Here is an 11364-nt window from a genome sequence, read left to right as displayed (position 1 = left end):
GTATAGTTTCTAAAAATTTTTACCTTTTATTATGCTGTCTTACTTTTAGATAATTTTTATATTTATTTTTCAATAATTAATAAAATATAATTTACTATCTTTAGAAAAAAAAACACAAAGTAATAATAAAAAAAGTTACATATATTAACAAAAGAGTGAATGAAATTATATTTTCTTACGTAGATAAAACATAAAAGGCTTGAACATATCAGAACCTGTTCGTGTTCGATGTATCTTGGTAACGATTTAAATATAGAAGGCAAAGCAATTATAGGCAACAAAATAATTAATATACCATCAAAATTCAACAATGATATTCATTTTTTAATTACTATGAAGATACAAGAGTTTCGGATTATTATTCAACATTTTTCATTTATAGGATTTTTAAATAGCAAGAGGAGAGGATTGTGGGTGTTGGACACGAAGAAGAGAGGAGAGATGAGTGGCTTCAATTGGTGTTTGGTGATTTATTTTCTTCCATCTCTTCATCTTCTTCTTCTTCTTTTTTTTTTATTTTTTATTTTTTTTCCGACGGTTGTATTTCTTGTTTTCAATCATCATTGGTTGTGATTTGTGATATTGCTGAACCTAGTATAATTTTACTTCCATATGTGTTGAAAGATAGAAGAACTTAAATTACTGTTTAAATAAAAAGTTGAATTTTGATATTTGAACATTGTAAAACGAATTTATATCGCTGATGAATTATATTTGTTTTTTAAATAATTATTTATATAATTAATATAAAAAATAATTTTTTTTGTTTACCTAAAAAAATATAATTGAAAAAATATCAATTAGATTCGATTTATATTAAAAAAGTATTAATCGAATTTAGTTGATTTCATAAAAATAAAATCGGACATACAAGTAAACTATTTTATTTTAAGATATTTGTGTAATATTAATTCTATTTAATTTATTTGTGTGATTTACTCTAACTTTTATACTAATAATAAGAATACAAAAAATTATGTTAGACTAATAAAATACTCTTCATTTTTAAAGCAAATTTGTTAAATAAATAAAATTTTTAAATATAATAAACAAATTTTTTATTTATAAATAATTTTTGTGATCTATCCAAGAAAAAAAAGGTAAATAAATTGTGATGTAGAAATTAGAAAGTTAATTAATTTTTGTATTATATATGCCTCTGACCTTGGCTCTCCATTACATACAAAATCATCAAATCTCACACAAACCATATATAAATTCCAAATACCCAAAAAACCATTCTCAGTTCTCAGAAAATCTTCAAAACCATGGCTTCCTCCATCACAAGCTCTTCTTCAAGGTTGTTTCCCATTACCAGAGAATCACAACCCACTTCCCATTCCACCTTAAACTTTTCAAAGTTTGCATCTTTTTCTTCTTCTTCTTCTTCAGCTTCAGGTTCCAAAGCCTCCTCTTATATCTCTTGCTCTCTCACCAGGGACCCTTCTGTTCTGCCATTGGAGGAGCAGTCAAAGCTCTCTAATGGGTCAGTTCTCTTTCAGAGACCAGATTCCCTTGGGAGGTTTGGAAAGTTTGGTGGGAAATATGTCCCTGAGACTCTAATCCATGCCCTCACCGAGCTTGAGGCTGCATTTCATTCCCTTTCTGCTGATGAAGATTTTCAGGTTGTTTGTTCTGTTGATGATTGTTTTGTTATTTGGTTTGTATATGAAATACCATTTATTTGTTTGTTTGATTTTTGATGTTCTGTGATGCTTTTTCATTGGATTTAGTTACAGATGCTTCTTATTTTTCAAGGTGGGATTATGCTGATAACTTGTTTTTGGTACATTGATAACTTAATGTATCTGAAATTCTGGATATGAATTATATTAAGATACATGGAGTTTTGAATGTACCAAAATTCCAAAGTGGCAGATATTTTGAAACTGATGGAGTGTTATAGTGTTTTTATCTTTTTTATTATTATTATTTTTTAATTTTGCACACAAGGTGCTTGTTGGAATGTAGCACTGATGGTAGAGCTATGTTTTAATGTTTTAAAGTGCTATCTTAATTGTTTCTTTTCCTTTTCCTTTCTGATGTTTCTTCAAATTTTGGCATTTGACTATTTTTCTGCCAATTTGAAAGTGTATGAATATCAATTATTCCTTAATACATCTAGGTTTTGGTTTCTTCGATTCCAAATAGAACTATGCACTTGGAACTCCACTGAGAGAGAGAAAAAAATCTTTCTTTGTCTCTTCAACAACCACAGTTTAATTTCCTATAAGAGATATAATGGAAATCTTATGAGGTTGATATTTTAAATTGCAGAAAGAGCTGGCTGGTATTCTTAGAGATTATGTTGGTCGAGAGAGTCCTCTTTATTTTGCAGAAAGGTTGACAGAGCATTATAAGAGGGCGAATGGTGAAGGGCCTCATATTTACCTAAAGAGGGAAGATCTTAATCACACTGGTGCTCATAAGATCAATAATGCTGTTGCTCAAGCTTTGCTTGCCAAGTGTTTGGGGAAAAAACGAATTATTGCTGAAACTGGAGCTGGTCAGCATGGTGTCGCAACTGCTACTGTATGCGCTCGATTTGGTTTGGAATGCATTGTTTATATGGGGGCACAGGACATGGAAAGGCAGGCTCTGAATGTCTTCAGAATGCGTCTTCTCGGTGCTGAGGTATATTAGTTATTACTGTTGTTACATTAATTCAGTTAGATATATCCTATGTTCTATTCTCTGGGAAAAATATCCTGTTCTTAGAGATTTCCTCGTTTGATGAAAATGCAAAGGATACAAAAAGATTTCTTCTTGTTAGAGTATGATGTTCTTGTGTTTATTGTTCTCCATGATTTTGTATGAGTAGAATGATTGTCTGCTGAAGACAAAAATGTGCTTGTGTTAATTGTTCTCTATATCATATATGAATTGTGCGTTTGTATTTTTGCATTTCTGATGAATGGCTTCCAATCTGTTTATATATATCTTGATTCTTGTGATAATATCATTTCAGGATTGACTTATTTCATCTTTAGAACTTGACTCTGGATAAAATACTCTTCTATTTAGCTACATAATTGCAATCATAAGCTGAACTAATTTTATCATGTGAAAATCAGGTATCTTTTTTGCATATCAAATTTTAGAACTTGATGTAAAGATTTTCTGATATAGCATTTATAATTATTTATGCATGAAAAGACAGTTGTTCCTAATGTGCCGATGAACTTTTTGCAAATTGGCTGAAGTTGCTGCTGAATTTGAACAAAAATTAAACTAGCTTGTCGATGTTCATGACTTTGTTCTTGATAAAATTTTACTCCTGATATATGCCGTGTTCTGGAGATGATTTTTTGTATTGACATTAATGGATGCATGATGTGGCATGGCAAGCACTGAACTATAGGTTTGGACAGTACAAGAAAGTGAAATGAGAATTCTGTAAGCAAAGAAAAAGCTTCAACCCCATATTATTATAATTAACTATATTTGACTAAAATAGATTTAGATGCTGTGTCAAATCATTTACGAATAAAGAAAAAGTTATGATTGATACATTGCACTGTTTTCATCGGGTAAGGTGTTGTGATGTGAGCATAATGTGTCCATACTTTGTTGCTATGTATTGAATGTAAGGTCGATGTACATTTGAAAACGCAATTGATTCGTTGGTTTTATTTTAATAGTATATCATGTAATACAGGTGAGACCGGTTCATTCTGGAACTGCCACACTTAAGGATGCTACATCAGAGGCTATAAGGGATTGGGTGACAAATGTGGAGACAACTCATTATATTTTGGGTTCGGTTGCTGGGCCGCATCCATATCCAATGATGGTAAGAGAGTTCCATGCCGTGATTGGCAAGGAAACCAGAAAACAAGCATTGGAAAAATGGGGAGGGAAACCGGATGTTCTGATTGCATGTGTCGGAGGAGGTTCAAATGCCATGGGACTTTTCCATGAATTTGTCGATGACAAAGACGTTAGACTAATTGGCGTGGAAGCTGCTGGATTTGGCTTGGACAGTGGCAAGCATGCTGCGACATTAACAAAGGGAGAAGTTGGGGTTCTGCATGGAGCTATGAGTTATCTGCTGCAGGATGATGATGGACAAATTGTCGAGCCTCACTCAATTAGTGCAGGGTAATTCATTTGACTCATATCGTGTTATAAGTTTCCTTATATCAACTCAGATTTGTGTAATCATGTCTCGAAAATATTCTGTGCAGCTTGGACTACCCTGGTGTAGGACCGGAACATAGCTTTTTGAAAGATATTGGGCGCGCTGAATATTATAGCATCACTGATGAAGAAGCACTAGAAGGTATGATAGCATGAGCTTCTTGCTTCATCCAACAAATTGTTACACAACTACGTATGAAAAATATGGAAAAGTCTAGGGGCCAGTAACTTTGTTAAATTCTGGCCAGCATGTAACCAGCAAAGAAAAGTGAGCCATTAGATGAAATCTTACACCAATCTCACACCATTAAAACCATCTTGATGGCTATTTGATGGCTACAAATCACAAAAATTGCTGGCTCCCTAGCATTCCTCGAAAAATATTTCTCTCTTTCCCCGTTTGCTTTGGCTTACACTATGATTGTTAGTTCATTAGTTGAAATTATTTCATGAGAATGCTAATTCATTTTTTGGTCACTTGTTCCGAACATATATTATTATTATTTCAGTAATCTTGACTTGCCTATAATGATGTGTCCTAAGCAGTTTATATCAATATCAACATGATTTTGGTAAATAGTTTATATTCTCATTGTTTTTATCTATATTATTCTGGAACTTGACGACTTCACAGTGATCTTACAACCTCGATTTCTTATACAAACAATATTCTTGATTTCTACTCCCTCTCCAGTTCTCTCTCATTCTTTCTAACATAGAAAATTGATTGTATGGTTAGATGTTATTGTTGTTAAATCTTGTTTTAGTATCTTACCTTTGGATGCTTTTTGTTTGTAGCTTTCAAGAGAGTTTCGCGTCTCGAAGGCATAATTCCGGCTCTAGAGACATCTCATGCTTTGGCCTATCTGGAGAAAGTGTGTCCAACTCTTCCTAATGGCGCCAAAGTTGTGGTTAACTTCAGTGGCAGAGGTGACAAGGATGTTCATACCGCCATCAAGTACTTGAAGGTTTGAAAGTGTCGCGTTGTTCTGTAGACCAATGGTTTAGCTTCTGAAATGGGCTTCATTTTTCATACTTATAGTTATTGAATTGGTTCAATTTTCTCGTTAAATCCAAGTTATAGTTAAAAACGTTCATATATATCGATATATTTTCATCATAGGACTATGGCTATAATGTGTGTAATGAACTACTTTCAATGTTAGATGCAATCAAAGTCTTTCATGGACTCTTCTGAATCTTCTTATACCATTGAATTGTTTGATGAATTTGATATCAGCATATAAGGTTGGAAAATGGTGTAAAATAGATCTTCTTAGCACATAATTAAACTCAATTTTTTGGGAGCTAAAGGGTTAAACAACCTTGTCTATGTTAGGTTTGATGGGGTGCACACTCAGTGAACTCATTTTAGCATGTTTGGTGAAATTATAATGAGACATGTTTGAACATAATGTGAGAAAAACAAAGGTTTGTTTTGTTTCTATATCTTTTTAATTTTCAAAATTAATTATAAATATCCCTTTTTCCCCATGTGATAGAAATGCTTAATACTAATTATTTTCCCAATTTTCTCAACAAGGGCTATATATTCCCCAAAAAATAAAATAATAGTCACCAAAACTGCAGGACCATTCCATGAACTGAGAAAATTTATGTGTTCCAAATTAATTAGGGATTTTTTTGCAGATAAATATGTTATTTTCTGGCTAGTATTGTTTGAAACCTTATCTACAACAAAAAATTTTCCTTGGGAGGTTCAACTCAACCTCTAAATTATCATCCACAACAAATTCCCATATAAACCATAGTCACTCACAATAATTTTAGCTGAAATGAGTTCACACGCTTCTATTTCCTCTTACAAATGATTCATTCCTATCCATGCTTGGCATGGTTGAGTTTTGTGGAAAACAGTTTGCAATCTCTTAAAAGAATAGCTTGTGAAAACTATCTTTCATGCTCATGTGAAGTGAGCAACCATGCATATATACATACCCTTATATCTTCTCTTATTTTCTCCACTTCTTTTCACACTCAAAACCAATAGCCAAGATTTTGCAAAAAGAAACTCTTTTTAATTGTCCAATTGATCATAATTTGTATTTAATCCGGTCTGTTTTCACTATTTTCAATTTTTCCTTCACAAAATACTAAAAATAAAAATAGAAAATGAAAACAGAAACCGACCTGATGCTAAGTTTGTGATTTTCAAATAGCATCACTCTTTCATGAATATGAAAGAATCATGTTTTATAGATGACTATTTGACTCAAGTTTTGGTTACTAGCTCCATGCATATCTGTTGCTGTTTGTCCAACTGCCTACAAAATCTCATGGAAATTCCTTTGTGGATGCAACATCTTAATCTCTGCTGAACTGGTTCACCCCTCTCCTTTCACACTCTTTGAACAAATTTTTTTCTTTCCTTATTCTTTTGAGGAAAATTCTAATCAAAGTATATGTATGTGCACAATTTTATGCTTTCATTCTAGTTAAGCAAAGTGGTCAATTTTGTTGTGATAAAGGATGCTTAAATCCCAATCCGCCTAACGTATTTTTATTTTGTTAGGTTTAGCTTAGATGGTTGGTTGAATATATTAAAAACAAAAATGTTATTCGTACACCAAAATCAGCCACCAATGTATGTATATAAATACATATGTTGTTTAATTTACTTTTGATGTATATTTGTATTTTAATATATATTTTATATTGGTGGCTGATTTTGATGGTTGATATTAGTGTATGCATAACATAGTCAATTTAAGAATTATAAACTCTTCTTTAACGATGAAGGAAAAGTATTTATTTATTTGAATTCAATACTTGTAAAGATTTTAGATAATATTTCTTCTTACATCACTTATTAGTTGTCTTTATTTATATGTTCATATCCCTCTCTAATCCTAAAGAAAAGCTTTTTTTTTTTAACTTTTGATCAAGCGACAAATTTGTTTGTTATTTGTATAGTCAAATTTGTTAAGGGATAAACTTTTTATAGTTAATAATCTGCTAATAAAATAATTAAAAATGCTATTTGTACATTAAAATCAACCACTATTATACAAATATATATCTTATTTAACTCAATTTAAATGTATATTTTATATTTCATCATGCATCTTATACTAGTAGTTAATTTTATTATTCACTTGCCAAAGGTGGAACATGTCCTTTTGAAAGGTAGAGAATCACTTTCTCACTGCACAAAGCTAAAAGCTCAAGTCACAAGTAAAGGTCAAGGGACATACAAAATGAAAAGCTCAAAATGCATTTTTAAATTCTAAGCATTACCTAACTTTAATGAAACCTCATAAATCATAAAAAAACACCATCAAATTGATCATACTCATCATAATTATTGATGCTTCTTCTCATAAAACATTGTTTTGAGAAACCATCCTCAAGAATATGAACATTTTATTTCTTCCACTCCTTGCATTTTTAAAATTAAGAAACAAAATTACAAAGAGAAGAACTACTCATTCGTGTGGTGTTTCCTCAACAAATATTCTTATTTTTATTATCTACAAAGATGCGCTCACAACTAGATCATCCTAGTCTTGCAAAAATTCATATTCCGAAATCAAACTTCTGTCTCCAGCTGAGAAATTGAGCATGATCAACAATAACAAACAAATCCTCAGAAATTTTTCGTCCCACAAGTCTATTGTTTTGCCTGGAAAAAAATAGAATGACAGGAATGAGAATACCACCAAACAAAATTATTATTTTCCAAAAGAATGTTACGTATAATCTAACCCAAACATGTCATCTTAGTCAATATTCTATTTATTTATGGTCACCATCATTCTTTTTCTCTCTTTTTCTTTTTCATTATTTTCCAAGGTCCCACATGTCAACTACTTTTAAATATATCATAGATGCTCCAAAGGCCAAAGCATATTCTCTTATATTTGGTGGAAAAGCTCTAAAGGTAAACTAACTTAGGTTACAATTGACTTGATGTAAATGAAAGTAGGTTGAATTGAAAGACTGAAAGTTACACATATCGGAGTTAGGTAGAAATTCAAAGTCCAACTACTAATAAAACAATCACAAAGCTTCAAAATAGTACAAGGCAAGAAATTCAAGGTGCAACACCCATAATTTTACAACAAAAGAATAACAGATAAAAATACCTGTGAATATAAGAAGGTTCCGAGGACAGCTATCGCAGCTCCAAGAGCATTGACAGGTTGAACTGGTGTATGGAAGATAATGATGGAAGAAACTATGACTGAAATACGTTTCATGGTGTTTCCAATGCTAAATGTCAAGGGCGAGATCTCATCCAAAGACATGTATGACACTTGGTTGTACAGATGGTAGAACACACTTTGAGCTGCTACCCACCTATTGTGTACAATTATCAGCCATACATTTTAGCGACAAGAAGAAAAGTAAAGAAGATTTTAGAATAGAAAGACAATTCAATAAAAAACGAATACTCAAGAAATCACTAGAAGTTCTAAAACCTTATATGCATTAATGAGATACACTACCATCATACTTATTTGCATTAAAAATTTATCGTTTATCTTTAGTTACAAATAAGATGCAAGATCAAAGATAAGCTAAATGCATTATTGTGCAAACTAACATATCTTAAAGAAAACTAAGCTAGAGTGAGGAAAATCTTGTAATTACCATATGAATTGGGGTCCGATTTGAGAGAGTGCTATTTGCCATCCAGCTGCCCACATCTGCGGCCCTTCGACGGCTATTGCGAATGGTGTGAGAAGTGCAAGGGATAAAATAGATAAGCATGCGTAGTAATTCATTCCACTGACAGACTTTCCTTTCATGCCCTTCTTCGAAAAGATATTACGGAACACAAATGCCAAATTTGATATCATAGCCCCCATGAAACCTGAAAGAAAAGATTCATCAAAATCAAAGTCAGCAGAGTATTGCACAAACAACCTCTTCTAAATGCAGAATTAACCAAAGCAAGAACTGAAAACAAGTGAATATCACCATCACCAAATTTAGTTAAATACATTTGCTTCTTATCGGGTCAAATTCGAAGTTAAAGTCCATTTCTTTGTCCTATATTAGTCTTATTGTTGTTCTCAACAACTAGACAAAGAAATAGAATGTAGCTAGCAAAATGTTCTTCCAAAGAAAATCTCTCATTACCAGTCATATTGAAATTGAGCTCGGTAACAGCGGCAAGTGCACATCCACCAATAATTGGAATCAAAGATAGATAGACCGGCACGGGAAAGGTCTCACCAAGGAGAAATCTGGAAACCAAGACACTAAAAGCAGGTTCACCACTCTTGATGATATGTGTAAAAGACACTGCAACTTTCGACATACTAACAGTCGCCGCGACATGTCCTATTGTGTGTGCAACAGCAACCTGAAGGAAAACCATCAAAGATCAGTTAACCATCTACTTCCATCCATTCAAAATGATACACAAAATATGTAAAAAGGACAAAAGCCAAGACCTTTTAAATTTGCTAATAAATAAACCAAAATCTCATATTAAACTCAACTTAATTCAGCTGCATGGTGTAAATGAACATAAATTTTCTCTACTTTACTATCTACTTTCCCTCACATCAATCAAAAAGGACATGAAAGCAAACAAAAACAAAGCTATCATATTAAACTCAACTTAATTTCAGCTGCATGTTGTGAATGAACATAATTTCCTCTACTTTATTACTTATTTTCCTTCACATCAATCAAAAAGCATATAGAGCAAACAAAAACAAAGCTATCAATTCATTTTTCTAAACAAACAAAACAAAACAAAACAAAGAAAATGAAATCAAAAACACTTACAGGTAACAAAGTCTTCCAAAACTCAAGATCAGTCTTAGGGGATTCAGCAATCCCTGTGGCCCAAGAGATCAACATCATGAGAGAGCCACAAGCAAGTGAAAGTGTTGATGTGAGCCAAGGGTAAGGGTATGCATTCAACACCTTCTTGTTATATATATTGAACACAACATTCAAAGCCCACCATGTTGCAAAGTATATCCCAATCTTCACCTTCTTTGCAGCCTCTGATGGACCAGCTGCTTCAATCTCTGATCTATCTGCCTCATATGCACCACACTTCACCAAATCATCACTCTCTCTCTTTCCAAAACCCTCCAAATCCTTCACTGACCCAAAATTCCCAACACTAACAGAAGCAACGTGCAGTGGTTTGTTCACCGAAACAACATGTTTCTGGGGTTTTTTCTTCAACGCCAAAGGAGGTAAAAATGAACATGCTTGAAATGGGGTTGCGTGTTTTTGCCTCAACACAACATCAGAACCAGTGATCCCTATACTAGGTTGTCTCAAAGAGCAAATCATTCTCGTTAATTAAAAATTAAGATTAAAAATCAAAACTTTCTGACGGGAATCTTAATGGGGTGCTGAGAATTTAAGGGAAAAAAGAAAAGAAGGAAACAAAAACAGAATTGGAGACACCCTATTATGAGTGTCAGGGTTTATATATAAATGAGAATTGAGAATGTCTCTTTTAGGAGCTTCGATTGTTATGGCCCTTTGACCTCTGAGATCTTGAAGGGCTTAATGTGAAACTAAATCACTGGAAAGACGAGAAAACAAGAGCAGCTACACAATTAGCATTGTTGAAAAATTAATAGGTTTTTAATAGGGAAATAATGAATAATACCTTTTTTTAATAATAAAAATAATAATTAAGTAATAATACCTTGGAATATCTATAAAAATGCCTTGGAATATGAAAACCATTTATTTTTTTACATATTGAAAAAATTTTGGTGTAATATTCAGGCTAATTTTTTTTTATATAAAAAAAATTGTGTATAATTCATCAGAATAATTGGTGTATTTTTCTTAAATACAAATTAATTTTTTTTTTAATTTTAAATAACAAATCGAACCCTCAGATTTGGGAAAGTAAAAAATTTGAGGGTCAGATTTCATAGAATTACAAATTTGTATATTCAAAAAAATTTAAAATAAAAAACTCAAATCTGACCCTCATATTTGTATTTAAAAAAAAATTAAAACCACAAATCTACCCTTATATTTGTGGTTATCAACAAAAAAAAATTAAAACACCACAAATCTGAAAATTATGGGAGGACAATACGTCCCTCTTGTATTGATATTTTTCAAAGGGAGCGTATTATCAATATAAGGGAGGATGTATGTTCTACTTCCACAATTTTAAAAAATACCATAAAATTCAATAATTGAATATTACACCAAAATTTTTTTAATATACAAAAAAACTAGCCTATGAAAACTAGACTTTAAATT

The 11364-nt window shown here is 32.1% G+C and overlaps 2 protein-coding genes across 2 annotated transcripts; one reads left to right on the top strand and one right to left on the bottom strand.

Moving 5' to 3' along the window:
- Nucleotides 1163-5347, top strand: LOC107632243 (tryptophan synthase beta chain 1). The gene is made up of 5 exons (XM_016335976.2): nt 1163-1625; nt 2278-2634; nt 3659-4101; nt 4188-4282; nt 4939-5347. Exons 1-5 carry the CDS (start codon nt 1269-1271, stop codon nt 5112-5114), a joined length of 1428 nt encoding a protein of 475 aa, XP_016191462.1. The 5' UTR covers nt 1163-1268; the 3' UTR covers nt 5115-5347.
- On the bottom strand, nt 7428-10699 carry LOC107632435 (glucose-6-phosphate/phosphate translocator 1, chloroplastic). Its single transcript, XM_016336145.2, has 5 exons — nt 9904-10699; nt 9247-9472; nt 8755-8977; nt 8247-8460; nt 7428-7783 (listed from the first exon to the last, which is right to left on the bottom strand). Exons 1-5 carry the CDS (start codon nt 10423-10425, stop codon nt 7772-7774), a joined length of 1197 nt encoding a protein of 398 aa, XP_016191631.1. The 5' UTR covers nt 10426-10699; the 3' UTR covers nt 7428-7771.

Source organism: Arachis ipaensis, chromosome B01, assembly GCF_000816755.2.
Source record: "Arachis ipaensis cultivar K30076 chromosome B01, Araip1.1, whole genome shotgun sequence".
Taxonomy (NCBI): Eukaryota; Viridiplantae; Streptophyta; class Magnoliopsida; order Fabales; family Fabaceae; genus Arachis; species Arachis ipaensis.
Note: the sequence above shows the minus strand (reverse complement) of the source record. Positions and strands in the feature narration are given on the sequence as shown.

Excerpts from the sequence above, each read along its gene's own strand:
- LOC107632243 (XM_016335976.2), top strand. The coding sequence starts at position 1,269 with ATGGCTTCCTCCATCACAAGCTCTTCTTCAAGGTTGTTTCCCATTACC. Across the intron at positions 4,102-4,187 it reads CCTCACTCAATTAGTGCAGG|CTTGGACTACCCTGGTGTAG; the intron begins GTAATTCATTTG and ends TATTCTGTGCAG. Across the intron at positions 4,283-4,938 it reads TGATGAAGAAGCACTAGAAG|CTTTCAAGAGAGTTTCGCGT; the intron begins GTATGATAGCAT and ends TTTTGTTTGTAG.
- LOC107632435 (XM_016336145.2), bottom strand. The coding sequence starts at position 10,425 with ATGATTTGCTCTTTGAGACAACCTAGTATAGGGATCACTGGTTCTGAT. Across the intron at positions 8,978-9,246 it reads GCTCAATTTCAATATGACTG|GTTTCATGGGGGCTATGATA; the intron begins GTAATGAGAGAT and ends CTTTTCTTTCAG. Across the intron at positions 8,461-8,754 it reads ATCGGACCCCAATTCATATG|GTGGGTAGCAGCTCAAAGTG; the intron begins GTAATTACAAGA and ends TGTACACAATAG.